Source organism: Notechis scutatus, chromosome 3, assembly GCF_049901735.1.
Source record: "Notechis scutatus isolate UNSWTSFEM ecotype Mainland chromosome 3, rNotScu1.2, whole genome shotgun sequence".
Lineage (NCBI taxonomy): Eukaryota > Metazoa > Chordata > Lepidosauria > Squamata > Elapidae > Notechis > Notechis scutatus.
In genome coordinates, this window is record NC_142011.1 from 109,642,419 (window position 1) to 109,669,427 (window position 27,009).

Genomic DNA, 27,009 nt, shown 5'->3' on the forward strand with positions numbered 1-27,009 from the left:
TTAAGTGTGGCTTGTACAGGATCTAGTAGAGCATATCCCCATAATTTGTCCTAGTGTCAGTTGATTTCTTGCATTTCTTTGTACACCTTATTTCAAATCAGAAATAAGGAAACTCTGCGCAGAATGTAGTTTCTATTGGAGCGTCAGATATAATTTCATGATCATTATACACTTGATACATAACGAGGCATTTGATTGTCCAGGTAGTTAAAACTTAAAAGTATTCAGTTGACAGAAGTGAGCATGGATTCCTCAGCCACTGTAGGAGATCACAGCATTCTCTGACAAACCTAATTCTGCTGTGAATACATTTCACAAACATGCAGTTAAGTTGGTTTCTTTTGTCAAGGGGTTTGTTAAGCATTAGCTAAAGAATGCCATGGTCCAGCCTGCTCGGTATGAAACCTAATTCTTCCCCTTTCTGGAGCCATGGCATGGGGTGTTTAATTTTTCTCTCTCGGTAGGGCTGCAGGCCCTCCAGTACTCCAGCCAAAAAACCCACTCATAGTTTAGCAGGCTTAGCCCCAACCCGGTTGCCAGGCAGTAAAACATAGGGATGGGAGGTGGGGTGTGTGATAAGAGACAGAGAGAGGAAAGGACTTTGCACACAGCAGCAAAAACAAGGTCTTTTTTTTTTTTCAAATGATGGATGACAATGAAGATATTTTATTTATAGAAAGAAAACATAAAGATTTAAAAGACTGAATTTTTAATTGTAAAACTCAGAATTTTCTATTGAAGAATTGAAGTAAATAAACACCGTCTAATGAACCTGAAGGAATTGCTTAAAAGGGCCCTTTTTATTTTAGAAAAAAACCCTATACAGGTGACTAAATCTCACCTGCAATTTTACGGCTTCTTTGTCCATCCTGAGTCTAGGACCACTTTAAGACAAACAGTGTCCTCATATGTTTTATCCCAAGATGGCAGCCAAGGCAGATGCATAGCCATGCTGCTGGAAGCCTGAAGGAGAGAAAAGTAGCAATAACCAAATTCAGAGATAGGAGTAGAAGTAACGAAAGTGACAAAAAAAACATAGATAACGTCCTAGAGATCTTCAAAGTAGCAGTGAAAGAATTCGGACAAATAAGTGCCTAAAAACCAACCACAAATCCAGCTGCCCATGTGGGAGTCATCCTGGAGGCTCTGTGACTCCAAACAAATGGAGAAACGAATCCAAAAGGGCAGAATATAAGCCAATCTGCAGCCATCTAGCGAGGAATCGGCAAACTGGAGTAGTCCTCAACACCAGTCACTGGTGCGACAAATCCCCACCAGAGGCAAAAAGAAGGAAGCCGGGCTAGCTGGTAACATCAAAGAGGCCCCTGAAGCCAAACAAACAGCAAGACAATCAATCAAATGTTTATTGTCAATGCACAACATGTGTACAATGAAATTGAAATACTTTTCCCTCCAGTGAAAAGTAAGCAATAACACTAACTAACGGCAATAAACAACTGGGAAGCCAGGGAGAGCCAGAGAGTGAGCCGGGCTACTACTATGAAGGAAGGCCAACTTCCCAAGAGCTGACGAGGTGAGCTAAGTGGAGGGCGAAGCTCCCACTGACTGCTCTGATGAACCCAGCCACATAAATAATAAAAAATAACCTTAACACACCAACGCCACCACAGACAACCATGACTGGCAAACACTACACTGCCAAGCCCCCACCCAAAAAGAACGGGGCTGCAACAGAAGTCTTATGACTTCTGCACGTGCTTTGTCTGTGATGAAGCATTTGAGAGGATGAGAGTACTAGGAAGTGCTCCTTATGTGACTCATACGCCCATTACAAGTGTTTGGGGTTCACCATAGGTATAGCCCAGTTTCTACAGTCAACATCACTAAAATCTCCCAGTTTGCATTTCCACTATCCTGCCCATCCTGCAAGCTCAGACTCGCTTGACGGCTGGACACTTTGGAAGCACATCGAGCATCCCTTGAAGAAAAGGATAAAATGCGGAAAATTGAAGCAGCAGTATCCCGGAATCACGACACAGTTCAACAACCCAAGCCGCAGAAAACCACCAATCCTGCTAGTAACATCTCCATCCTTGTCAAAGACGCGATCGAATGCGAACAAAAGCATCCCAACGCTATCTTAGTTGGACTGGATGACACCAACAAATCCGACGACATCACAAAGGTTCATGACATCATCAACAACTTCCAGGCATCAACCATCATTCCTGATGAAATCATCAACATTTCCCACAATGGCCACGAGTTCAAGGACAGTGACAGCTCAGTGGCCCCACCCTTCTGCAGAATCGTCTGCAAGAGTGAAACTGTTAGGAATATAAGTCACCTAACAGTTATTTGGATTGGAAATATATAAACCAGGACAGACATTTCAATACTGTATCTTTAAGAAAATCCTAAAACTGTAATTGGGTGTGGTTTCTCAAACGGCCATAAGATGGAGCCAGAAACCTGGGTTGTGCTACTCTCAGAAGAGAGTGTGAGTGAGTCTCTGTTTCCTTCTGTTGGAGAGTATTGCTGTTCCTCCTAATTGACTGTTATTTTTGGATTTGATGTAAGTCTGTTACTGAACTGTTTTTAATACTGGACTTAGTTATTGGATTATCCCTGGACAGAAAACTGATTTAACCGTGGATGACTTGGACTGTGTTTGAACTTTGCTTAAACGCTTATTGAAAGTAAAAACCTACATTTACTGTACAGTGTATCTGTGTGCTGTGTGTGTATTATTCAACATTACTCTCACTATGTCTCTCTGTATGAGCTCATTCTCCTAACAGGGAATTACCTCAACAGAAACCAGTAAACACAAATTCATTTGTACAAGAAACTCACTCGCCAAAAGCTGCATAAACCATAGGAAACTTTGTCCGCAGCCTCACCTGTCCATACTGCAATGTGCCCATGTCTGCGAGGTCCACTTTGAGCTCGAAAGACACCAGGACCAAGGAGAGACTGACCTGTACATAGATTACTGCGCTCACTGTATCAAACACAAGATCAGTGGCCCGCGTCCCAACAACTGCCCCCCCAACAACCAAAACTAGGCATGCACACCTCCAGCTTCCTCCAGGTGCACCCCTACAGGCCTAAAATGCAAGTTACTTAATGCAAGAAGCCTCACAAATAAAATGCCCGAATTCCTTCTGCTTCTAAATGTGGCCCTATTTGACCTTATTTTTGTCTGCAAGATGTGGTTGAATGTATCCTTTCCAGACTCCATTATTATAGTAAGTGACTATCACATTTTCCGGTCTGACCATGATAACTGTAGAGGGGGGTTCCAACAACCAGCTGGAAAGGAAAGGGGAAGGAAGAAGAAGGGAGAAGGAAAGGGGAAGGAAAAAGACGAAAGGAAGGAAGGGAGGGAGATTACAATGAGAGTGAGGGAGGGTCTCAGGGAAGTCCTGACTTACCACTTGGCCACCACAGGTGCCCCCGAAACAAGTCCCGTGTCATGCTCACCCTAGCCACGCCCACCATGGCCACACTCCCTGGCCACACCCCATGTCCCCCGGCCCTCCAAGGTCAAACACAACCAGCCCTCAATGAAATCGAGTTTAACACCCCTTATTTTGGGGAAAAAGATAAGGCAATTCATCTGCAAGGGAGATAGGAAAGTTTGTCTCTGTCTATCTGGATATTTAAGTTCTATATCTTCTGCTTAATTTCTACTAAGGTTTTTTTCTGGGCCTACAGCAAGTGAGGCTGATATTAACAATCCCAGCTGTCTCAGATCTGATTCTATTTTGAAATAATAGAAAAAATAGATCTTGTTCTATTTGTTTTTGCAGAGTAGATTGATGTATATAATAAGGAATGAGCTGTACCAATGAGGTCCTGCAAATTATTTGTTTTGATCAGAATCTTAACCAATATTATCTGGCCTGGGCCTCAAATGAGATGTCAAATAACTCTAATCTGATAATAGTATTAGAAGTAGAATAAGGAATATGTGCGATTGGTTTTAAATAACTTATTTGAATTTGTTGAAGGACTGATTTTTTTTTTTAAATACACATCTGAGATCATGCTAAGGAGTTTGATCTTGAATAATTTAATTGCTGCAGGAACAAAGTGGTACCCCCCCCCCACCAACTTGCATATTTGTTAGATATTTTTAGATCTACACAAGAAATACTTTGAGTTTTCATACCTCTTATTTGATTACCTTAGCATGTAGAAGATTGAAAGTGAATACCAAGGTATTTAAATAATTTCACTTGCTCAATGGATCTGCATTTAACTGCCCAGCTAGATGGATGAGTTTATTTTGAGATATTTCTAGTAAAATAAGTTGACAGATATTTAAGACCTTTACGTAGCCCAATTTTTGAACCAAAAGAATAGCTGCATCTTCTGCATAAAGAAGTGTTGGAACTGGATGATGAGAGAAGGATGGAGGATGGCGGTCAGAATTGGCAAAAGCTAAAACAATATTGTTAATGTAAAGTATTCAGTACCAGGAACAGCGGCAAACAGACTGAAGCGAGGTTTGAAAGATAACGTTAACCGTTTATTGTGCTAACAGAGTTTGCTAACCATGGCTGCTTGGCTCACAACAACAGTAGCCCCTCAACCCATCTGACAGCTCTTTTATATTCGTCTGTCACAGTCATCAACCAATCCGAACACTTATCCATTCCCACTAGGGGAACGGACCAGAGTGAGAACAGGACACAACACTCCTCCCCTATTAGTCAGCGTATGTGTAGTCTTGGAGTAAGCAGGGCAGCTTTGGGTCCTCCCAGATCTACGCAGTGTGGTGCTGGCGGTTGGAGGCTTGGTGCTAACGGTTGGAGGCAGCGGACGGATAGTGGTAGCCCCTGGAATGGCTGGAGACTGCAACAATACTTGCCCAGGGTTTGTGACACCAGAACAATGTCTGCTTACTTTGGTAAGTCTATTTGTTGCCTTGCATCAGGTATGGATTCGCCTCTAGGTAGTTCTGCGTCAGTTGGTAAACTTTGGAGGGTATCAGTAGACCTGGCCCTGTAGGATTGTTGGTGAGGCCTGGTGTCCCGCTGGCCCCTTAACTGGTCAGTGTGGTGATACCACATTAGCTCGTCCTCCAATGCTACTCTATATGAGCGGGGCCTTGTTATGTCTAGAATGGTCCCTCCTAGCCATAGTGGGTGACCTGAGTAATTCCTTGAATAAACAAGGTCCCACTTGTTACAAACCAGTACCCTTACAGTAGAGTCCAAAGGCTTTTCTGGTGCATAGCCAGGGTGCAACCTGTCTAAGTTTGTCCTCAACCTCCTGCCCATCAAAATCTCAGCTGGGCTGCGATTTGTGTCTGGACATGGGGTAGCATGTTGCATTAATAGGTAGGTAGCCACTTTAGCAGGCCAATCTCCTAGGCCCAACCTTGCTAAGGCTTCCTTAGCTGAACGAACTGCTCGTTCCACTAACCCATTTTTGGATGGGTGAAAAAGGGCAACTAACACATACCATATTCCCAGCCCTGCCAGGAATAATTCAAATGGCCCCGTGGTCAGCTGCGGTCCGTTATTGGATTCTAACACATCCGGCAGGCCATGGGTGGCAAATAGTATTCTAAGGGCCTGTATGACTATCAACAACACCTCTACCCACTTAGAATACACACCCACCACTATTCGAAACATCTGTCCCTGCACTGGCCCAGCAAAATCTATATGAATTCGAGATCATGGGCCCCTGGGTCTTTCCCACTCCTGAGGCTGGGCTATGGGCTGGTTTTTTGGTAATCCTGGCACCCTGAAACCCAGTCAGTGATTGGTCAAAATTAGGCCACCCTAATTAGCTTCGTCCTAGTGCTTTTATCCGGACAATGCCCGGGTGTCCTATGTATAGGGCCTCCAGGACCTGCTGCCTCAGTGGGGACAGAATAACCACCCTGCTTCCCCACAGTAAACAACCCAGCATAGTGGATAGCTTTTTTTGCCTTGTTTTCTCCCCCCACAGACTCCTGCGGCTATCCCCTTTTAACCCAGTCCATCACCAGGGCAACTACCTGGTCCTTAGCTGAATGTCTTGTGACATCAGAGGCAGTCATTGGGCACTGAAAGTTGTCAATGTGGAGGATTGTGTAGGCCGGGGCTGGATCTTCAATGGGAATCTGTAATGGGCAGTGGCTTAAAGTGTCAGCGTGGCTGAGGTTTTTTCTGGGTCGATAGGTTAAGGAATAATCATAGGCAGCTAGAAAAATAGTCCACCTGGTCAACATAGGAGAGAGCACTTGGGGCATCTGCCAGCCACCTGAAAGTAAGCCCAGCAGTGGCTTATGGTCTGTGACCAGCTGAAAGGTTTGACCATACAAATACTTGTGAAATCTTTCAATGCCGGCCACAGCTGCCAGGGCCTCCTTATCGACTTGACTATAGTTCCTTTCAGCCTTTGAGAAGGTCCTTGAAAAAAATGCTATAGGTGCTTCAAACCCATTTGGCAATTTGTGGCTGAGCACTGCGCCAACTCCAAATGGGGATGCATCGTAGGTCAGTCCTAAAGGCATATTTTTGTTGTATTGGAGTAGCACACTTTGTGACGTCAGGAGGCTTTTAACAGCTTTGAACACAGCTCTCTCTTTTACCCCAGCCCCATGGAGTTTTAGACTCCAAAAGTCTGTGCAATGGTTCAGCGACCAATGCTTCATGGGGTAGGAAGATACTATAGAAATTTAAGAGTCAAAGGAATATTTGTAACTCAGTCTTGTTTTTGAGAATGGAAGCATTCTGGATAGCCTGTATTTTGGTGGACATCGGGTGAAGCCCAAATGAGTCTATCAGGTACCCGAGGAATTCAACTTTCGGGACAGCTAACTGGCACTTTTCTCTTTTTAACCTAAATACAGCTTTCTTAAACCTTAGAAACACAGCTCTTAAGCATTCCTTTAGTTCAGTAAGGTTGGTTGCTGATACCAGGATGTTGTCAAAATATGGGATGACACCAGGTATGCCTTAGAGCATTCTTTCCATCAAACTTTGGAAAATTCCTGGGGCCACACTAATGCCGAATTGAAAATGATGACACTTAAAGGCCCCTCTGTGAGTCACAATTGTTTGCGTCTCAGCGGCTTGGTTGTCTACAGGGATCTGCTGATATGCCTGCACTAAATCTAGTTTGGCAAAAACCTTGCCATTTCCTAACGAGTGCAGTAAGTGCTGTACAACTGGCATGGGGTGCTATGTTGAAGGGCCCGATTCAGGGTGCATTTATAATCAGCACAAATTCTAATGGACCCATCTGCTTTTGTTGGGGTGACTATAGGTGTGGTTGACAGCCTCTAGAATTCCCTGTGCCAAAAGCTTGTCTAACTCAGCATCTACCTTTGCCCTGAAGGTGAAGGGCACCTGTCATGGTTTTAAATGGACAGGTGCGACCTAGGGGGGGTCTAAGTTTAATGACAAAGGGGTGCCAGTGTACTTAGCCAGGCCATCTTCGAATATGGTGGCAAATTCAGTGATTAAAGATGACATGTCTGACTCGCTGACGGAGTTGATGCCAGAGATGGCCAATCCTAGGGAGTCGAACCAATCAAGTCCAATTAAGCTGGGGCGAGATCCATTAACTATTATAAGAGGAAGTCACCCAGTGAATTTTTTTATAAGTGCCCTGGAAATTGCCAGTACCAAGGGTGGGAATGCTCCTTCCTTGGTAAGGTCCCTGAGCTTAAGGTGACAGGGCTTAAGCTTTTTCTTAGATAGCTTTGGCACTAGTTGTTTGAGGATGCTCCAGGACATCAGGGACATAGCTGACTCTGTCTAGCTCCATTTTGCAAGGGGGCCCTTCTAATCTAATGTGAGGTAAATTTTCTTTTTCCCAATCATCTGCCAATGGCAGATTCGGCTGGGTATCTACCTTTTCTTATGGTAAAACAATCTTCCTCCCTTTTAGTAGGTTTGTATTGGGGTCTTTTTACGTCTTTGCTGAAGGAATGTTTGCTAGTTGAGCAGCCGTACATACTCTGGCTAGATGACCCTTCTTTCTGTATCGCAGGCAGGAGGTGTTCTTGAATTTGCAGGCTGATATCAGATGTTCCCACCACAGCCGGTACACTACAAACGGTTGTTGTTTTGTCGTTAGTGAAGGATTTCTCAGTCTGTGACTTGAGGTGATGGATGTCTTTGTCCAATTTGTTCTCAGTGTCTACATCTTCATAGTGAATTGATTCAGGCTTGATAGCAGCGGCTGAGCTACTAGCCTGTTAAATCTCAGTTTTGGATTTGTTTGACAGTTCTGAAGCGTGAGCTTCATCTAAAGCTATTTGTAAAGTTAATTCCATCTTGGCCAGTAAGTGGCACTGTAGGTGGAGGTCTCTTAACCCACAGACTAATCTATCCAGTGAGGCATCATCAAGGTTAATAAATTCGCAATAGAGGGCAGCAGTTCTTAGTGCCGACATAAATTGATTAATAGACTCACCTTCTTTCTGGTTTCTGTGATAAAATGCGTGCCGGCGAGCAATACACAATGGCATTGGGGAATAATGGCTCCCTAATTTGGTCATTAAGACCTCCCATGAAGCAGCATGAATCTTTTGAGGTGCTAACAGGTTCCTGGCAGTCTCAAACACCTCTGTTCTGCAAGAGGTTAAAAAATATGCCTTTTTTCTATCATTAGAGATGTTAGCATAGTCATTTGCTAGCAAAAAACACTCGAACTTGTCAATGTACGTGTCCCATGCCTCAGTAGCTGGGCTGAATGCAGCAAAAATGGGTAACGCAGCCATTCTCTTCGAGCGGAGAATACCTCAGACAGCTGTGTCTAAGGATGTTTCTAAACATGAACTCTTGTCACCTATGAGTTCAGCTTGGATAGTGACAGCTCTTGTGTTTCAGTGACTTGTTCGTGCCAAAATGCCTCAGTCTGAGATGAATCCCATCCTCATCGCCAATTGTTTAGTACCAAGAACAGTGGCAAACAGACTGGTGGGCATGGCTTGGTGGTCATGTGACTGGGTGGGTATGGCTTGGTCATATGACTGGGTGGGTGTGGCCAACTCGACATCACTCACATCGAGGGGTGCTTCTCCTTGCTTGGTTTCTCATGACTGTGGGGATGCTGCAATGGTTATAAGTGTGAAAAAGCTCATAAGTCACTTTTTTCAGTGCCATTGTAACATCGAATGGTCACTAAATGAACTGTTGTAAGTCAAGGATTACCTGTACAAAAACACAAAAAGCTTCTTTGCTTGCAAAAAGCTGCCCTAAATAATCATTAAATTAAAAATACCTGCAAACCGGAGTTACAAATCAGGCAGGGTGCCAGAGCACCTTGAGGAATTAAAATAGTTAAAATACAATGATAACTATTAGCAGTCAATTCTTGCTCATAAAGTGAAATCCTTTAGCAGAGAGGTCATTTAAGCTCTCCAGAAAGAGCACGTCCAGGAGAAGCAATCCTTAGATTTATTTGCACCACTTAAAGCTGGTCTCACTCACCTCAAAAGATATCCTAAGGAAATCAGATTTAAAGAAAGATCACATGCCCCCAAGAAAGGCAGTAAAAGGATCAGTGCCAAGCTTGCATCCTGCCTCTTGGAAGTACTCCCCAAAAGGATAGTGCCAGATACTACTAAAGCAGTGAAGGAAGACCCCTTCCCCAGATAAAAAAAAGAAACCATGAGGCAGGAAAAAATTCAAACACAATACAAATAATTAAATCACAGAGTAGCGTCACCAAGCACAGAAACATCACCAAGCACAGAATTAAACTTCACTAAAAACCAGTTTTAGACCAAAACTCAGAAAAGGTATGTAAACTCACATTTGAATGTTAATCTTTCTAACTAGCCAAGAAGCCTTGCTGAATGTCACTCATCTTGGTTCCTTGTCATTAAAAGCTTTTTTCTGGCAGCTCTGCTTCATTATTCAATTATTTTTTTCAAAGTGCTGATTGTCCAGGGGAGTATTTCCTCCCAACAGCAGTGTGTAAAAAGCTTAAAACAACCCTTCCCCTTTAAGAAAGTCAAGCCCAGAAGCTCTGGAGACAGGAAGTCTAGGTGTACTGGCAAGAATGTAATAAGGGTTAACGGAGGGGCAATTTCTGTAAGCAACAACACCAGAATGTTTCCTTCCTGCCTTACAGGATTAGCCCTGTAAAGTGGAAAAAAAGGAGATTTCTTCCAACAACTGGTTCTCCGAACTGCTTAGAAAGTTAACTTAGAAAGTTGCGAGTCCATCTAGTGGTGGTGCTATCTATTCCACTTTTTTCTAGCTGACTAAGAAGTAGGTTGTGGTCTATTTTGTCGAATGCCTTGCTGAAATCTAAATATATTATGTCCACAGTATTTTCCTGGTCTACTAATTTAGTCATTATGTTGAAGAATGAAATAAGATTGGTTTGGCATGATCTGTTCTTAACAAACCAGTGCTGAATGCTAGTTATTACTTTATTTGTTTCTAGATGTTGGCAGATCTGTTTTTTTATTATCTTTTCCAGTATCTTCCCGGGTATTGATGTTAGGCTGCTTGGTCTATAGTTTCCTGGGTCTGTTTTTTTTCCTTTTTTGAAGATGGGAAGCCATCAAGCCCAGGATCCCAACTGATTACCTAAGTGATCAACATAATCTAGGCACAGTTCTGACCTATCTGTTTTTGACTTTCTTTGTGACAGGATTTTTGCAGTGAAGTGCAACAACTGTTTGGAAGCAATTACACCCAGTGAGTTTGTTATGCGAGCTCAGAAAAGTGTGTACCATATAGGCTGCTTCTGCTGTTGTGTCTGTGAGAAACAGCTTCAGAAGGGAGATGAATTTGTCCTTAAGGATGGCCAACTGCTGTGCAGGAATGACTATGAGAAGGAACATGAAAGGCTCAGCATTGGAAGTCCAGCCCCATCGGATTCTGGTAAGGCAGAACCACTTATTTTGTCAGGAGCATTGTTCAAGTCTGTTGAGATCCTTCTGGATCTTGAGCCTATTGTCTGGAGTATTGGCTACTCCTCCTAGCTTAGTGTTGTCTGCAATTTGATGAGTTTCCCTTTTATCCCCTCATCTAAATTGTTTATGAAGATGTTGAAGTATACTGGGCCTAAGACAGAACCTTGAGGTACTCCACTGTATCAGTCCCTCCATATAGATATAGTTTGTGTAAGTACTACACATTGAGTGTGGTTGGTCAGCCAGTTATGAATCTATCTGGTGGTGATGCTATCTAACCCACATTTTTCTGTCTTACCAAGTAGTAGCTTATGGTTTATTTTACCAAATGACTTAGTGAAGTCCACAGCATTTCTCTGGTTCACTAATTTAGTTACTTTGTCAAAAAATATAATAAGATTTGTTTGGCATGGTCCATTTTTGACAAACTCGTGCTGGCTTCTGATTATAACTTTGCTTGTCTCTAGGGCATAAATCTTATAAATAGACACAAACCTCAAGAGCAAAAAACAATGAGCCAAAGGAAAAAGGAAGTTTAGTCTTATAAATTGTTCTTTAGATTCTTGGACTAATCAGGTACTTTGTTGATGAGTATTTATCTGAATAATTATGCCCTTTTTCCTCTGGGTAACTGATTATTTTCTATGTTGCACAGAAGGAAGGAAGGAAAAGTCTTCTGAGTCTGGAAATATCACCCCATTACCTCACTATTAATTCCATATTGACATATTTGCAAGTAACTTTGGAAATGCTTGAGATGTTTTTGTAAAGTATTCCAATCCCATGAAAGAAGAATCTGATTTAGAACTGCTTTCCTTTTCAGATGTTATTAGCTATTGGACTTGATGCCAGAGGCTGGCCACGCACATTATCTTCATCTCCTATTACTGCCTGTGATCCTTTTGAGTTTCCTACTTCACCCCTATGTTAGAGTTCTGGCTCTGGTTTAAGATCTTAAGAGGTGAAGGGGAGCTGCAAAGTAAAAACTGGGTCTTGTAGTCAAACATAAGCTTTTCAGGAAAACTAGAATCATTTTAAAGAAAGTGTAGATATGGATTTCCGTTTTTAGATGAGTTGTGTTTTATTGCTTACTTTGGAAATGCCAGTTTTAAGAGGAATGCATTATTTGAAAATAGTCCCATCTAAAGCAGAATCAGCAAAATGCTGCCATCTTCTGGCAAATATGTAGTTTTCTGGTTATCAAAATAAAGTAATAGGATAGCTTAAAAATTAAAAAAAAAACATTTAATGAAGAAACAATGACTTTTTCCCAGTGCTGCCTGAGACTCTTTCAGTTGCTAGTAGCCAGGTTTGTAAAAATTACTTTAAAACCTTGTATACAACTGTACCAAGCCATCTCTTGCCAACTCTGAACAAGAGTTGCATCCTACTTGTTAGAATGAAGATGTTCACTCTTAACACCTTACCACTGCATTGATCTTTAGGGCCAGTATTAATATTGCTGTTTCATATTAGGTAAAAGATTTTCTTAATGATACCACTGTCTTATCCATTACTTTGCCATTTTATATAAAATCCATCCAGATTTAATTATGCTACTTCAGCAGTAACAATGCAAATAAAAAAAAGTTTTCACAATAATTGAGTAGAGAGTCTCATCTTTGTGCTTGTGATCAGAAACAATATTATTATAATATAAACAACCATTGATCTCCATCATTCCCAATTTCACTGGGAATTCCCTCATCCTTGTGGAAGATCAACCCACTGTATATAATTTTGGTTTCAATTTGTGCAGTATCTTTGTTTCAATGTATGTCATCTTTGCCAATTTGGTATTCTTTACTTAAAAATACCTCACTTGATTTTGGAACTGTTTACATATAATTTAACAAATCCTAAAGCACTAGGGTTCTAAATGGAAAGCCCAAAGCCTCTTGGAGTTTTCCAGATTCCTGTTTGAAGCCCAGCATCTCCAAGGGTTGTCTTAATTTGTTGCACACTCTGTTGCAAACACATTTAGCTTTGCAGCAGAAGTAGACTATAACTCAAAACAAAGTAGGAACGCACATATCTGCAAGCAAGAACAGATCTTCTCCAGGACTTTTAGTCAGTTTCCCCAGGCTATGATATGACATCAGATTCCTGCTTGGTCAGTATCTTTCTTTACAATCCCATTTAGAAACCCAAGGGATCAAGTAGCAGAATGAAAACTCAGGACCATCTTTGAGAGAAAATGAAGATAAAGCACAAAATACTGGAAGCCATATGTTGTCCATAATCTGTAAAGCCCCTTGTTCAATGATTCCCTCCTCTGACTCTCAGTGGCCAAGACTAAGTAAACAGAGACCTGTGAAAGAAGCGCCTTCTTTCCAATTAAAAGTGCACTAACATCTCTCCTTCCCCTAATTCCCTCAAACTAAAGAATTTTTTCATCTTTTTCATGAATCCAGTATTTCATTGCTTTCCCCTATTGAGTCTTGAGGTCAATATACACCACCTGTTGTCCTTTCCCATGTGACATAAGGAGGAGTTTTAAAGATTAATTAATTCCTACCCTTTCTGTGGAGGGTTTGAAAGACAGAGTTAATTAAAAACATTGCCTATGTTAAAGCAGAATCAACTTTCCATCATTTGGGGGGATTTGGAAAGCAGGTGTTTGGGGATGTTGAAGCTACGTTTCTTTCTTTGGACAGGATTCTCTCAGCATCATTTTTCCAGTCGGTCATTTTGAACTTTCTCTGTTTCATGTTTCAAATGCAGTCAGAGGTGGGAAATATTTTACACTCTGTCTGGCTCTCTTAGTTGAGCTTCCTCAATCTTCCATTTTCCAGCTCTCAACAATCCTCTAGGCTTCTTGGGAGTGGTGGGAATTCCAAATCAGCACAGCTGCGGGATAACAAGTTTAGACAAAGGAAATACAGCAGGAATAAAAGGGGGGGCTTTTTTTTTAATAATGAGGATAAGTGCTTATTTGATCTATTTTAAAATCTGGTACCAATTCAGAGGTGGTATTCAGCAGGTTCTGACCAGTTCTGGAGAACCGGTAGCGGAAATTTTGAGTAGTTCGGAGAACTGGCAAATACCACCTCTGACTGGAGATTTTACAGTATCCTTCCCCTGCCATGCCCACCAAGGCACGCCACAGAACCAGTAGTAAAAAATATGAATCCCACCACTGTACCAATTGTAATTGTATAAAACAGCTATACATCCAGGATAAGCCCCAAAACACATTTACAAACTTGCAAATAGTTTGTAAGAGTTTAAAAGGGTAAGAGTTTAAAAAAGTAAATGGCCCTAAATGAGATAGCTGTATGCAAATAGGCCAGGATAAACTTCCTACCTACAGCCACTTGCTTCAAAAAATTATCCCTGCCTTGCATTGGGGTTTTTAAAAGGAATTTCATTGCAATTCATTTTTTAAAAAGTTTCCACATTCTAAATTCAAATTAGAAGAGCCACTAACCCTAGTATGCAACTTAATTTTAAATTCTCATTTACCTTCATTTACCAAATGCAGTATATCCAGCTATTCCTGGCAGGGCTATCATGTAAATTCTTCAAGATCAAGAATTGGAAGAAGAAAAACCACTAATTCCTTTTACTTCCAGTTGCCTCATGTTGTTCTTTGTTTTGCATTCAAAACAAGTTAAATGTCTAAAAATACATTTTAAAAAGCTATTTTTTAAATTAGAACAATAATCTCATTATCTAATGAGCTGTGGTGGCGCAGTGGTTACAGTGCAGTACTGCAGGCTACTTCTGTTGATCACCGGCTGCCAGCAGTTTGGCAGATCGAATCTCACTAGGCTCAAGGTTGACTCAGCCTTCCATTCTTTTGAGGTCAGTAAAAATGAGGACCCAGATTGTTGGGGACAATATGCTGACCCTGTAAACTGCTTAGAGAGGGCTGGGAAATACTGTGAAGCAGGATATAAGTCTAAGTGCTATTGCTATGTCAATGCTTTCATATATTCTGTCATTTTTACAATGGTAGTTTTGATTCCATGGAAACTTTGTCTACATCGACTTAAAGTGATATTAACAATGCAATATACTCAGTTAAGATTGCAAGTTGGAATTAAAATTTGAATGTGTCATGTATTTGTTTAAAACTATATTCTCTGAATGTAGACAACAGTCATAATGCAAAGTTATTTATAAGGTGGTAAACATACTTTATATGCTTTCCTCCTCTTGTTGTCCTGATAACAACAATCATGTGAGGCGGGTGCATACCAATATATACACACGAAATGTACTGCATAACACTTTATTGAAAGGACCTTCCCAAATTACATCTGTGTTCATTTATTAAAGTTTTTGTGCAACATTTTCAAGCTAAAGATTTTAATTATAACTATTTGTGAATTTTATTGCAATGGGTTGTTTTCATTTTATAAGGTAAAAGTGATGTTGAAGCAAGCTTCTGCAAAATGGAAGAGACTGGGAAAGCATCTGAGGAGATCAGGGATCATAAACGGCCCAAGCGGCCCCGGACAATCCTAACCACACAGCAACGCCGAGCATTTAAAGCATCATTTGAAGTATCTTCTAAGCCATGTAGGAAGGTATGTTTTAATAATTAGAAGACATTGGAATCCTAGGATCTATTATGGTTGGCAGTTTTTATTAACTAAGGTCTTTGTATCCCAAGATACTTATAGAGATTGATGTTTTCATAACATGCATATTGTGATCCAAAGACAATATTTGTTTATATTTCTAATACCCATTCAGCGCAGATTCTGCGCAACATGCAATTAAATCTAATACAATGCTTCTGTCTTGGCTCCATAAGAAGTCATTGAAGTAGAAAAACTAATTCTTTAACAATCATCCGGAGCTGGAGCCTGTCTGCCTTTTCCTCAACATTACCTAGAAAGATTGGAGAGTAAATTAAAATAGATCCAATGATGGCTTCTTGAGGAGGGGATGCACCACTGTCTTCAAGGAGATTAAACCATCTCTCTTCCAAGAATGATGGATCCATCGCCTTCTGGGAGGTCTTAACTAAGCAGGAGGGAAATGGATTTAATAAACACGTGGTCTTACTGACAGTCTCAAAGAATCTCTCTACCTCCTTAGGAGTCTCTTCTTCTGTGTCTAGGTCAACTTTAAAATGCCAGAATGAAGCTACCTTCCTGGCTTTGTCACTGGCCAAAAATCATTATTGGTACATATTTCTGGTAGTCGCCGACATACCAGAAAACCTGGCATTTAACAGCAACCTGGCATTTAACAGGACCACTGTGGATCTAATGACCTGGCAACATAGTTGTCTCAAAGGTGCTTTTTCAAAAAGACAACTGGATTGTTTTTTCCTTGAGGAGGAAGAATACATTTTTTTCTTGTCATCCAAGAAGCTTCATCAGTTATAATGGTGGGGAAATGAAGGGATAGATACTGACAGTTGAGACTGGATGGTGTGGAGATGGAAGGATTGTATTTCTTTGCAGTCATCTGGTCGTTAGTACTCTCTTTGAGAGCCATTGAGGCCACTTGGAGTTCATTTATCTGTGCCCTCAGGGTCACCTGAATCAGAGTGCAAATGATTATGAAATATTCTTGGAACTGTTGAAAGAACTGGATTGTAGGCTAGAGATAGGTGGTGTTGCATTCCTCCATCTCTGTTGAGAGAGGGCTGTTCAGTTTTAACATAGATGGACTCTTTTACCCCTCTTTCAAAGCAGTGATCTTCTCTATCCAAAATGTGGACTTTGTTGTCCTCAAAAGAGTGACCTTTGTCTTTCAAATGCAGATGGACTGCTGAATCTTTTCTTGATATTGTGCCATGCACTTGTGAAGTGGTTGTTTTGTTTCACCAATGAACAGATCTGCACATGTCTCACTGCATTGCATTGCATATATCACATTGCTCAATTTGTGTCTGGGTGTTTTATCCTTGGGGTCAATGAGTTTCTGTCTTAGTGTGTTCTTGGGTTTAAACTGTACAGGTATGTTGTTTTGGTTGAAAATCTTCCTGAGCTTTTCAGATATTCCTGCAACATATGTAATGACAATGTTGCTTGATTTGTTGTTCTCTTCTTTGTCTGTAATGGAGGAGTTCCTGTTGGGTCTTCTTCTTTTTTTGGATTTGAGGAAGGTCCAGTCAGGATTCCTTGATGTGTTTCAGTTCTTTTTCTTTTCCCTCTAACTGGTGGGCAAACTTTCAACCCAATGGTGTAGGGTTCAGATCACTCCCATTTTGTGCTCCTGTGGGTGGTGAGAATCAAAATGTAAATACTGATCTGTGTGTAGATTTTCTGTAAATTTCAACATTAACGCTTCTATTTTCTTTAATGTGCATTGCACAGTCCAGGAAAGCAAGATTGTTTTCTTTAACATCTTCCGATTGAACTTAATTATATGTCCACAGAGTTGATATGTTTTGTGAAGGCTTCCACTTCCTGTGTTGACCTAAGTATGGCCCATATACCTATAACACTGATATAGTATACCAGTGAGTGAGTGGAAATCCTGTGAAGGATTTTAGGACTTTGGTTTTTTACCTTTTCTTTGTAGAGATTGGCCACAATGGGAACACAGGTGAATCATAGTTCGGCCATGTTTTTGTCTGTAGAAACCTTAATTGTATTTAAAATAGGTAGTGGTTAGGCAGAGATCTAACATGACACATATGATCTGGGCTGAGGTTAGTTCTGTTGCCTAATGTGCTGTCTCATAGCAAATGTTTCTAACTGGGCCTTCCATCAAATCACTCTGATTCAGGTGATCCCAGTGTGGGCTCCAACTAATTTAACAATCAGTTCATCCTAAAGACTATGTGAGCACGGCTGGGGTGTGTGTGTCATGTGGCTGAGTGGGCATGGCCAACTTGATGTCACTCACAGCAAAGTGGGGTGGTGCAGGCAGGCCGAAGCGGTGGTGACTGGAGCCTTAAACTTACTTTTGTGCACCGGCAGTTCAATTCCCATGAGTGAATAAACTGTGGAGGGACAACAGCATTCAGGTGTCCCTCAGGTAAAGATAACACCACCCGAAAAATTCCTTTCACAGAGGCGGCCAGCCGCCTCAGTGATCCCTGGCTAACACGTGCCATACACTAAATAAACAAATAAACTCTCAAATGGCCTCAAATTCTCAGAGAGAATGCTAATGACCAGATGACTACAAAGAAATACAATACTTCCACCCCCCTGCACCACCCCGTCAGAATCTATCCTTCTGTCTCCCCACCATCATAATTGATAAAGCTTCGAAGAAGAAGAATGAAACATCTTCTCCTTCCTGAATGAAAAATCAGTCCAGTTGCTATTTTGAAAAAGCACTTTTAGGAACTAGAAGGTGACATCAATATTAAATATTGACTCTGTTTTCCCCGTGTGTAGTCTACTCCCAGCTCCTCTTATATCTCTCTCTGCTGATCACCACTTAGATGGAACTGTCTGCCCTATTCCCTCTGTCACCTCTCCCCCATCCCTTCCCTCCCCCCCAATTTCTGGGACCACACAACTTGAAACATCCTCAACAACTCACAGTCACCCTGATCCCATCATCAGTCATAGCAGGCTCCTACACTGCTTCTGTGTTCATCAGACACAGGAAAGACAGATTCTTAGAAAAAATGCCCATACATTCTTACTATTATCATACACATCTCTAACACCTTTTCTAGACCCTAATTCCATCAGTATCAGCTGCTGGAATAATACTACAGTAAATCAATACCAAACTAGTCAAAGATCTTAGTCATGAATCACATGAGCAGTCCAGCAGGGAAGCTCTGCAAGCAGGCAAATGGAAAATGTTGTCCGGCATGGAACCTGTGGGCAGAAACCATTAGGTGTATTTAAGAGGCCTAAACTCAGGGAACTGCAATGTTTAGACAAGTCTGACACTTTTACCCCCAACCAATTCAGCACCCTTATCTCTTCACCATAATATCATAAAGAGTTTCTGCTTCCCTTCCAGCATGACTTATCCTAGTCAATTGTAGCAGAATTTTGTGTAAGTTTCCAGCACCACAATGAACTGGGCTTCATCTTTCCTGTTGGAAATTAGGGTCAATCACTGTTCCAAAACTTTCAATGTTGACTTGAAGAAAACCAAACTCCAAGACAAATCACAAATATTAAGAGTCATTAAAAACTTCAAGTACTCTCATGCCAAACAGTGACATTCAATCCCATTCGCCCATGACTCTCTAGAAAAAAAAATCAGGAACACTTATTTTGTTTCGGGCAGATGCTGATCCACTAATCATAATGGGATCCATTTGTCATCGTGTATGTTTTTCTAGAGTGTAGAGGGCAGTTACTTTGCAGGTAATAATATATACACTGCTCAAAAAAATAAAGGGAACACAAAAATAAGACATCCTAGATCTGAATGAATGAAATATTCTTATTAAATACTTTGTTCATTACATAGTTGAATATGCTGACAACAAAATCACACAAAAATTATCAATGGAAATCAAATTTAGCAACCCATGGAGGTCTGGATTTGGAGTTACACTCAAAATTAAAGTGGAAAAAAACACTACAGGCTGATCCAACTTTGATGTAATGTCCTTAAAACAAGTCAAAATGAGGCTCAGTAGTGTGTGTGGCCTCCATGTGCCTGTATGACCTCCCTACAATGCCTGGGCATGCTCCTGATGAGGTGGCGGATGATATCCTGAGGGATCTCCTCCCACACCTGGACTAAAGCATCCCCCAACTCCTGGACAGTCTGTGGTGGCTGGAGAAAGACATGATGTCCCAGATGTGCTCAATTGGATTCAGGTCTGGGGAACGGGCGGGCCAGTCCATAGCATCAATGCCTTCGTCTTGCAGGAACTTCTGACACACTCCAGCCACATGAGGTCTAGCATTGTCGTGCATTAGGAGGAACCCAGGGCCAACCGCACCAGCATATGGTCTCACAAGGGGTCTGAGGATCTCATCTCGGTACCTAATGGCAATCAGGCTACCTCTGGCGAGCACATGGAGGGCTGTGTGGCCCCCTAAAGAAATGCCACTCAACACCATTACTGACTCACTGCCAAACCAGTCATGCTGGAGGATGTTGCAGGCAGCAGAACGTTCTCCACGGCGTCTCCAGACCCTGTCACATGTGCTCAGTGTGAACCTGCTTTCATCTGTGAAGAGCACAGGGCACCAGTGGCGAATTTGCCAATCTTGGTGTTCTCTGGCAAATGCCAAACGTCATGCATGGTGTTGGGCTGTAAGTACAACCCCCACCTGTGGACGTCGGGCCTTCATACCACCCTCATGGAGTCTGTTTCTGACCGTTTGAGCAGCCACATGCACATTTGTGGCCTGTTGGAGGTCATTTTGCAGTGCTCTGGCAGTGCTCCTCCTGTCCTTCCTTGTACAAAGGCGGAGGTAGCGGTCCTGATGCTGGGTTGTTGCCCTCCTACGGCCTCCTCCACGTCTCCTGATGTACTGGCCTGTCTCCTGGTAGTGCCTCCATGCTTTGGACATTACGCTGACAGACACAGCAAACCTTCTTGCCACAGCTCGCATTGATATGCCATCCTGGATGAACTGCACTACCTGAGCCACTTGTGTGGGTTGTAGACTCCGTCTCATGCTACCACTAGAGTGAAAGCACCGCCAGCATTCAAAAGTGACCAAACCATCAGCCAGAAAGCATAGGAACTGAGAAGTGGTCTGTGGTCTCCACCTGCAGAAAAGAGAAGGGATGTCTTGCTAACTGCCTATGCTTTCCAACTGTTGTCTATTCCATTTGCACAACAGCGTGTGAAATTGATTGTCAATCAGTGTTGCTACCTAAGTGGACAGTTTGATTTCACAGAAGTGTGATTGACTTGGAGTTACATTGTGTTATTTTAAGTGTTCCCTTTATTTTTTTGAGCAGTGTGTTTTTCAGAGCCCCTAAAAATCACCTAGATGGCCAGAGAGCTGTAGTAATGGGTTACCAATCAAATAGAACTGCTGTAGTCAGACACCTCATTTAGAAAGAAAAGTTAAGGCATTATGGAACTTTTAAATTTATTTTTTTAACTTAAAATGAGCACAGGTTTATAAAACATTCTTGCCATTCATATTTTGAGAGACCTTGCAATGTATTTGGAAATTTTGAAATACTGGGACAGGTTGAAAGCTAAAAATGTTATGTAAACAGACATATTTTACATTTTGCTGATCATTTGTCTCATGATACTGAATATAATTACATGTTTTGCATTTCCTAAAGGTAAGAGAAACATTAGCAGCTGAGACAGGTCTTAGTGTCCGAGTTGTACAAGTCTGGTTCCAGAATCAAAGAGCTAAGGTAACAATTACATTAATAATTAATTATTATGACATTTGCTAGGAGAGGATTCCTATCTACATCAGTTGTGTATACCCTTTCCCCAGTAATGTCAGAAATAGGAGTTAATGGACTAGAGTTCCAATATGTATTATGCAAACTGACAATTCAGCCTTCATATCTCGCAGAATACTTAATATGCACAGGAAAAACATTAACTTCCAACATTCTCAAAACAATGACATAAAGTTACTAACACCTTTATAGTAAGCTCTTTTTTAAAAACTATCTTTTTTGTCATTATTTTAATAAAATATTTTTCCAGCTCTAAAAAGAGTATTAGGGAAATTCTACTTTAAAAAAAAGAATATCTAGTGCTGTAATTTTAAGGATTCTTTTTAAAAAATAAAACCTTTCTAGTCAGTGCAAGTTTTTCAAAGCTTTTCCTAACTAAAGGAATGTTTATTTCTTGGAAGAATTTGATGACATATGAATTCTTTCCTAATTTTATGTCAGTAGGTTCAAATATTTCATATTAATAAGTTCTTGGTTGGTTTCTTTTGTGTCAGAGTAGTGTTTCCTATCTGAGGAAATTCCCCCTTTTAGATTTCCAATATTTGATCAAACAACATACAACATGGAAATTGGAACTAAGAAATAAGAATTTTTTTCAGAAGGATTTTATGAAAAAGGCATCTTCAACTATATAGAAGGGGCAAGTAGATCTTTTCACCATTCCCCTTGTCAAAATTTCTTCAGCAATTTATATGAAAATTATTTGAATCCCAGATGTGTTCATAGCTATGAAACCTCTAGAGTTTAAAAAGTAGTAGTGTAGGAGCCAGGAAAGTTTGATGAATGAAAAACATTTTTTTTAAAATCCTGCCTTTTATTGTTTTTGTGAATAACTTAAGGTAGTGAACATAGGTAATATTTCTCTTTCCTGCTATTTTCTCCACAACCTCATCTTGTGAGGTGAGTTGGGCTTAGAGAAAATGGCTGGCCCAAAGTTACTAGTTGATTTCCATAACTAAAACAGGACAAGAAGTGACGGTCATCCAGTTTCTGACCTGGTACCTTCACCATTAGACCAGACTGGCATTCCTTTTAAGAAATTTGAGGAGGAAGGGGGTTATTCATTTAGTTATACTTATACTTATTATCTTGTAAACAATTGGCAAATCAAATAAATAAATAAAATAAAAATAAATAAATAAATAGTTTTTCTTTCTGTCATCTAGAGGAGGCTCCAGCTAAAAAATTTTAAACTGGTGCGTTTGTAAATAAAAATAGCTTATGAACCTGGTATATAAAAAGTTAAAACTTTCAGTATGATTTTGAAATTAACTTTTGAAAATGTATAAGACAGGTATTTCTACAGAAAATAAATTGGATGTGTAAATGTTTGTTTCCTATATTCTTCAATATAGGAAATTACCTAAGACAGTACAAGGAATATATATAGGGGAGGGGATGTGTGTGAGTGCAGCGAAGCCCAGAAAAAGAATGTGTGATGTGGTGCTCTGGAAGGTAGGAGGTAGGACTCACAGAGCAACTTGTGAGTTTCCCTGCCGGCTTCCCAACTGACTTTGCTTATGGGAAAGTGGCATAGATGGTGACCATATGACCGTAGGATGCTGTAACCAAGATAAGTTCAAGCTTTTTGCCAAGCAGCCCAATTATGATCACATGGGTGCTGCAGCAGTCAGAACCTTGAGGATTTGTTGTAAGTACCCCTCATTCATTGAAGTGCTGTCGTAACTTTGAAAAGTTGCTGAACAAGTAGTAAGCAAGAGCTATCTCTATGTAGAAAGGTAAAGATGATTGAATAAACATGAGGCAGGAATGTCTCATCATTTTATAAGTGTAGGAGGCTTGTGAGCTTCCCCCAGTGTATCCTTCACAGAATTCAACAGATGAAGGATATCAGAATACTGTAGTAGCATCACCAGCAATCATCCATCAATTTTCTCTGACATTATTCTACCATTCAAGATAATCAAGGAGAGTTATTATGTTGTTCTGAATTTTTTCCCCACTTTACTCACAGATGAAAAAATTAGCAAGGCGACAACAACAGCAACAGCAAGATCAGCAAAACACACAAAGATTCAGTGCAAGTAAGATTTGTTCTCTAATTTTCTTTTGACATGGGAACTCTCTCTTGAAAATGCACCACCTGCTGCCATTCTGAAAGTAAGATGTAAATTCTTTACAGTTAAATTACAGTGGTTATTAATCAAGAACGGAAAATATATTTCAACTGTTTCTCCTTACAAATTCAGGTTTTGTATATATTTTATTATAGTGCTTGATTAATCTATTTCAGCCAAAGCCTGAATGAGTTCCAGGCAATTGTACTGGAGCCACAAACAACCAGGTAGGACAGCTCTAGCCTGAAGGGAGAAGATCTTGCTATTGTGAATACATAAACCTGAAAATACATGCCCAGAAATATGCACACCCTTTAAGCATTTATCTCCATACTCTTGTTTTCCCTTTCATATACACACAGATACATATACAATTTTCTGTCTTTTGTTGGCAAAATATATATTCATATGTTTGACTTACAGTTGGGACCAGAATTTCTGCTGCTTAGGAAAGTAGGTATTAGAAATAGAAATAGAATAACAGAGTTGGAAGGGACCTTGGAGGTCTTCTACCCCTGCCCTGGCAGGAAACCCTACACCGCTATCCAACATCTTTTTAAAAACTTCCAGTGTTGGAGCATCCACAACTTCTGGAGGCAAGTTGTTCCACTGATTAATTGTTCTGACATGAAATGTCTCCTTAGTTCTAAGTTGCTTCTCTCCTTGATTAGTTTCCACCCATTGCTTCTTGTCCTGCCCTCAGGTGCTTTGGAGAATAGCTTGGCTCCCTCTTCTTTGTGGAAGTCCCTGAGATACTGGAACCCTGCTATCAGGTCTCCCCTAGTCCTTCTTTTCATTAGACGAGCCAAGCCCAGTTCCTGCAACTGTTCTTCATATGTTTTAGCCTCCAGTCCCCTAATCATCTTGGTTGCTCTTCTCTGCACTCTTTCTAGAGTCTCAACATCTTTTTTATATCATGGCGACCAAAACTGAATGCAGTATTCCAAAATAAAGTGATATTAACACTTCAAGTGATCTTGATTCTATCCCCTTGTTTATGCAGCCTAGAACTGTGTTGGCTTTTTTGGCAGCTGCTGCATGCTGCTGGCTCATATTTAAATGGTTATCCACTAGGACTCTGAGTTCCCTCTCACAGTTAGTACTATTGAGCAAGGTACCACATATACTGTACCTGTGCATTAGATTTTTCTTGCCTAAATGTAGAACCTTACTTTTTCACCACTGAATTTCATTTTGTTAGCTAGCGCCCAATGTTCAAGTCTGTCAAGATCCTTCTGTATCTTAAGCCTATCTTCTGGAATGTTGGCTATTCCTGCCAGCTTGGTGTCGTCTGCAAATTTGATGAGTTCCCCATCTATCCCCTTGTCCAAGTCATTGATGTAGATGTTGAAGAATACTGGGCCTAAAACAGAGCCTTGGGGTACTCCACTGCATACTTCCCTCCATGTTGATGCAGTTCCATTGAGGACTACACATTGAGTGTAGTTGGTCAGCCAGTTACAAATCCATCTGGTGGTGATACTGTCTAACCCACATTTTTCTACTTTATCTAGTAGTAGGTTATGGTCTACTTTATCAAATGCCTTACTGAAGTCCAAGTAAATCATATTCAAAGCATTCCTCTGGTCCATTAATTTTGTCACTTTGTCAAAGAATGCAATAAGATTTGTCTGGCATGATCAGTTTTTGACAAACCTATGTTGGCTTTTGTTATGATTTTGTTTGCTTCTAAGGTGTTCACTGATTTGTTGCTTGATTATCTTTTCCAAAATCTTCCCAGGTATTGAGATCAAGCTGATAGATCTGTAGTATCCTGGATCTTATTTTTTCTTTTTTTGAAGATGAGAATTACATCAGCTCTTTTCCAGTCCTCTGGTAGTTTTCTGGTGCTCCATGATCTTTGAAAGATATAGTTCAGTGGTTCTGAGATCTCGTCTGCCAGTTCCTTCAGAACCTTGGGGTGTAATCCATCTGGTATTGGTGATTTGAACTCGTCTAGGGTAGACAGTATTCAATTATCATTTTCTTTCCTATTTTAACTTGTGTTCTTAATCTGTTTTTTGTGGTGCTGTTTTTGATAGGTTGGACTGTTTTTTCCCTTTATGTAAAGACAGATGCAAAAAATAAGTTAAGTGGTTCTGCTTTCTCCCTGTTGCTTGTCACCTTTCTACCACTTTCTCTCAGCAATGGACCAATTGTTTCCTTGACTTTTTTCTTGTTTTTAACATGTTGGAAGAAGCTTTTTTTTGTTATTTTTTACTTTTGTCACAAGCTTTTGTTCATTATGAGCCTTAGCTTTCCTCACTTCATTTTTACAGGCTCAGGCTATTTGTTGATGTTCTGCCTTAGTTGTTTGTCCCTCTTTCCACTTTTTATATTTGTCCTTTTTGTCTTTGAATTTGTCAGAGAGTTCTTTATGCAGCCATGCTTGTTTCTTTTGAGAGCTGTTATTTTTCTTCTTTGTTGGTATTGTGCTAGACTGGACTTTTATAATCTCAGTTTTCAAAATTTCCCAAGCTTTTTGAGTTGTTTTCCGCTTGAGGATTCTCATCAATGGAATCCTTCCCAAGCTCTCTCTAAGTTTATTGAAATTAGTTCTTTTAAAGTCAAAGGCTCTAGTTTGACTTTGTTCTACTACTTGTGTTTGTATAATGTTGAATTCCAATATTGTACGATCACTTGCCCCCAAGGTTCTTGTAGCTTCAACACCTTCTATCATTTCATCTCTGCTAGTGAGAATTAAGTCCAATATGGCTGATCCCTTTGTTCCCTTCTCTATTTTGGGGGAAACAAAGTTGTCTGCTAGGTTTGTTAGCAACCTGTTGGATCTTCCACTTGGTGCAAGTTTGTCTCCCAGTTGATGTCAGGGTAGTTGAAATCCCCCATTACTATTGTGATGTGCTTCCTACATACCTTAGTTAACTGACTAGCAAAAAGTTCAGCTATTTCCTCTGTATGTTGGGTGGCTTATAGTATAGACCTATGGCAATGTCATTTCCCCCCCTTTAATATTGACCCAAATGCATTCAAGATAATTTTCATCATTGTTATGTTCTATTTCTGTAGAGATGTAGTTATTATATATAGTGCAACTCCACTTCCTCTTTTATTTGGCCTATTTCTTTTAAATAATTTAAATCCCTCTAGCTGTATGTTTCATCTGTGGGTTTCATCCCCCCAAGTTTCCATAATTAAGTATTAAGTGATCTTTTTTGCTATGATGGTTAAGCGAATCACTGCAGTTGTTAAACTTAGTCATTAAGAAAACCTGGCTCCCTCCACTGACTTTGCTTCTCAGAAGCCAACTGGGAAGGTCATAAATGGTGATGACCTGACCCTACAATTGTCATACATGCATTTTGATTGCCAGGTGCCCAAATTTTGATGCTGTGGGGATGCTGTGATGATAGTAAGTATGAGGACCAGTTGTAAATCATAATGAGTGTTCTAGCATTCATAGAATCATAGGGCTGGAAGGGACAGCGGAGGTCTTCTAGCCCAATCCCTGCTCAAGGTAGGAGCCTTATATCATCCCAGTCAAATGGTTTTCCAGTCTATTTTTGAAACCTCCAGTAACGGATCACCTCCAACCCCAGGTGACAAGCTATTCCATTGATTAATTATTCTCGCTGTCAGAAAATTTCTCCTTACTTCTAGGTTGGATTTCTCTTTATCAAGTCTGTACCCATTGCTTCTTGTTCTGCCCTCAGGTGCCTTAACAAATAAATCAATCCTCTCTTCTTTGTGACACCCCTCAAGTAATTATCAAGTCCCCCTAGTTATCTCTTGGATAGACCAGATATACTCAGTTCCCTCAATCATTTGTCATATGATTTAGCC

At 40.6% G+C, this 27,009-nt stretch overlaps 1 protein-coding gene across 1 annotated transcript in view; it reads left to right on the plus strand.

The window, feature by feature from the left end:
- LMX1A (LIM homeobox transcription factor 1 alpha) overlaps nt 1-27,009 on the plus strand; it is a 67,955-nt gene that overhangs the window by 28,662 nt on the left and 12,284 nt on the right. Inside the window, exons 3-6 of the mRNA XM_026682205.2 lie at nt 10,582-10,814; nt 15,215-15,381; nt 20,999-21,076; nt 23,106-23,175. Of these exons, the coding sequence (XP_026537990.2) occupies nt 10,582-10,814; nt 15,215-15,381; nt 20,999-21,076; nt 23,106-23,175 (548 nt within the window). The remainder of the gene's footprint in view (nt 1-10,581; nt 10,815-15,214; nt 15,382-20,998; nt 21,077-23,105; nt 23,176-27,009) is intronic.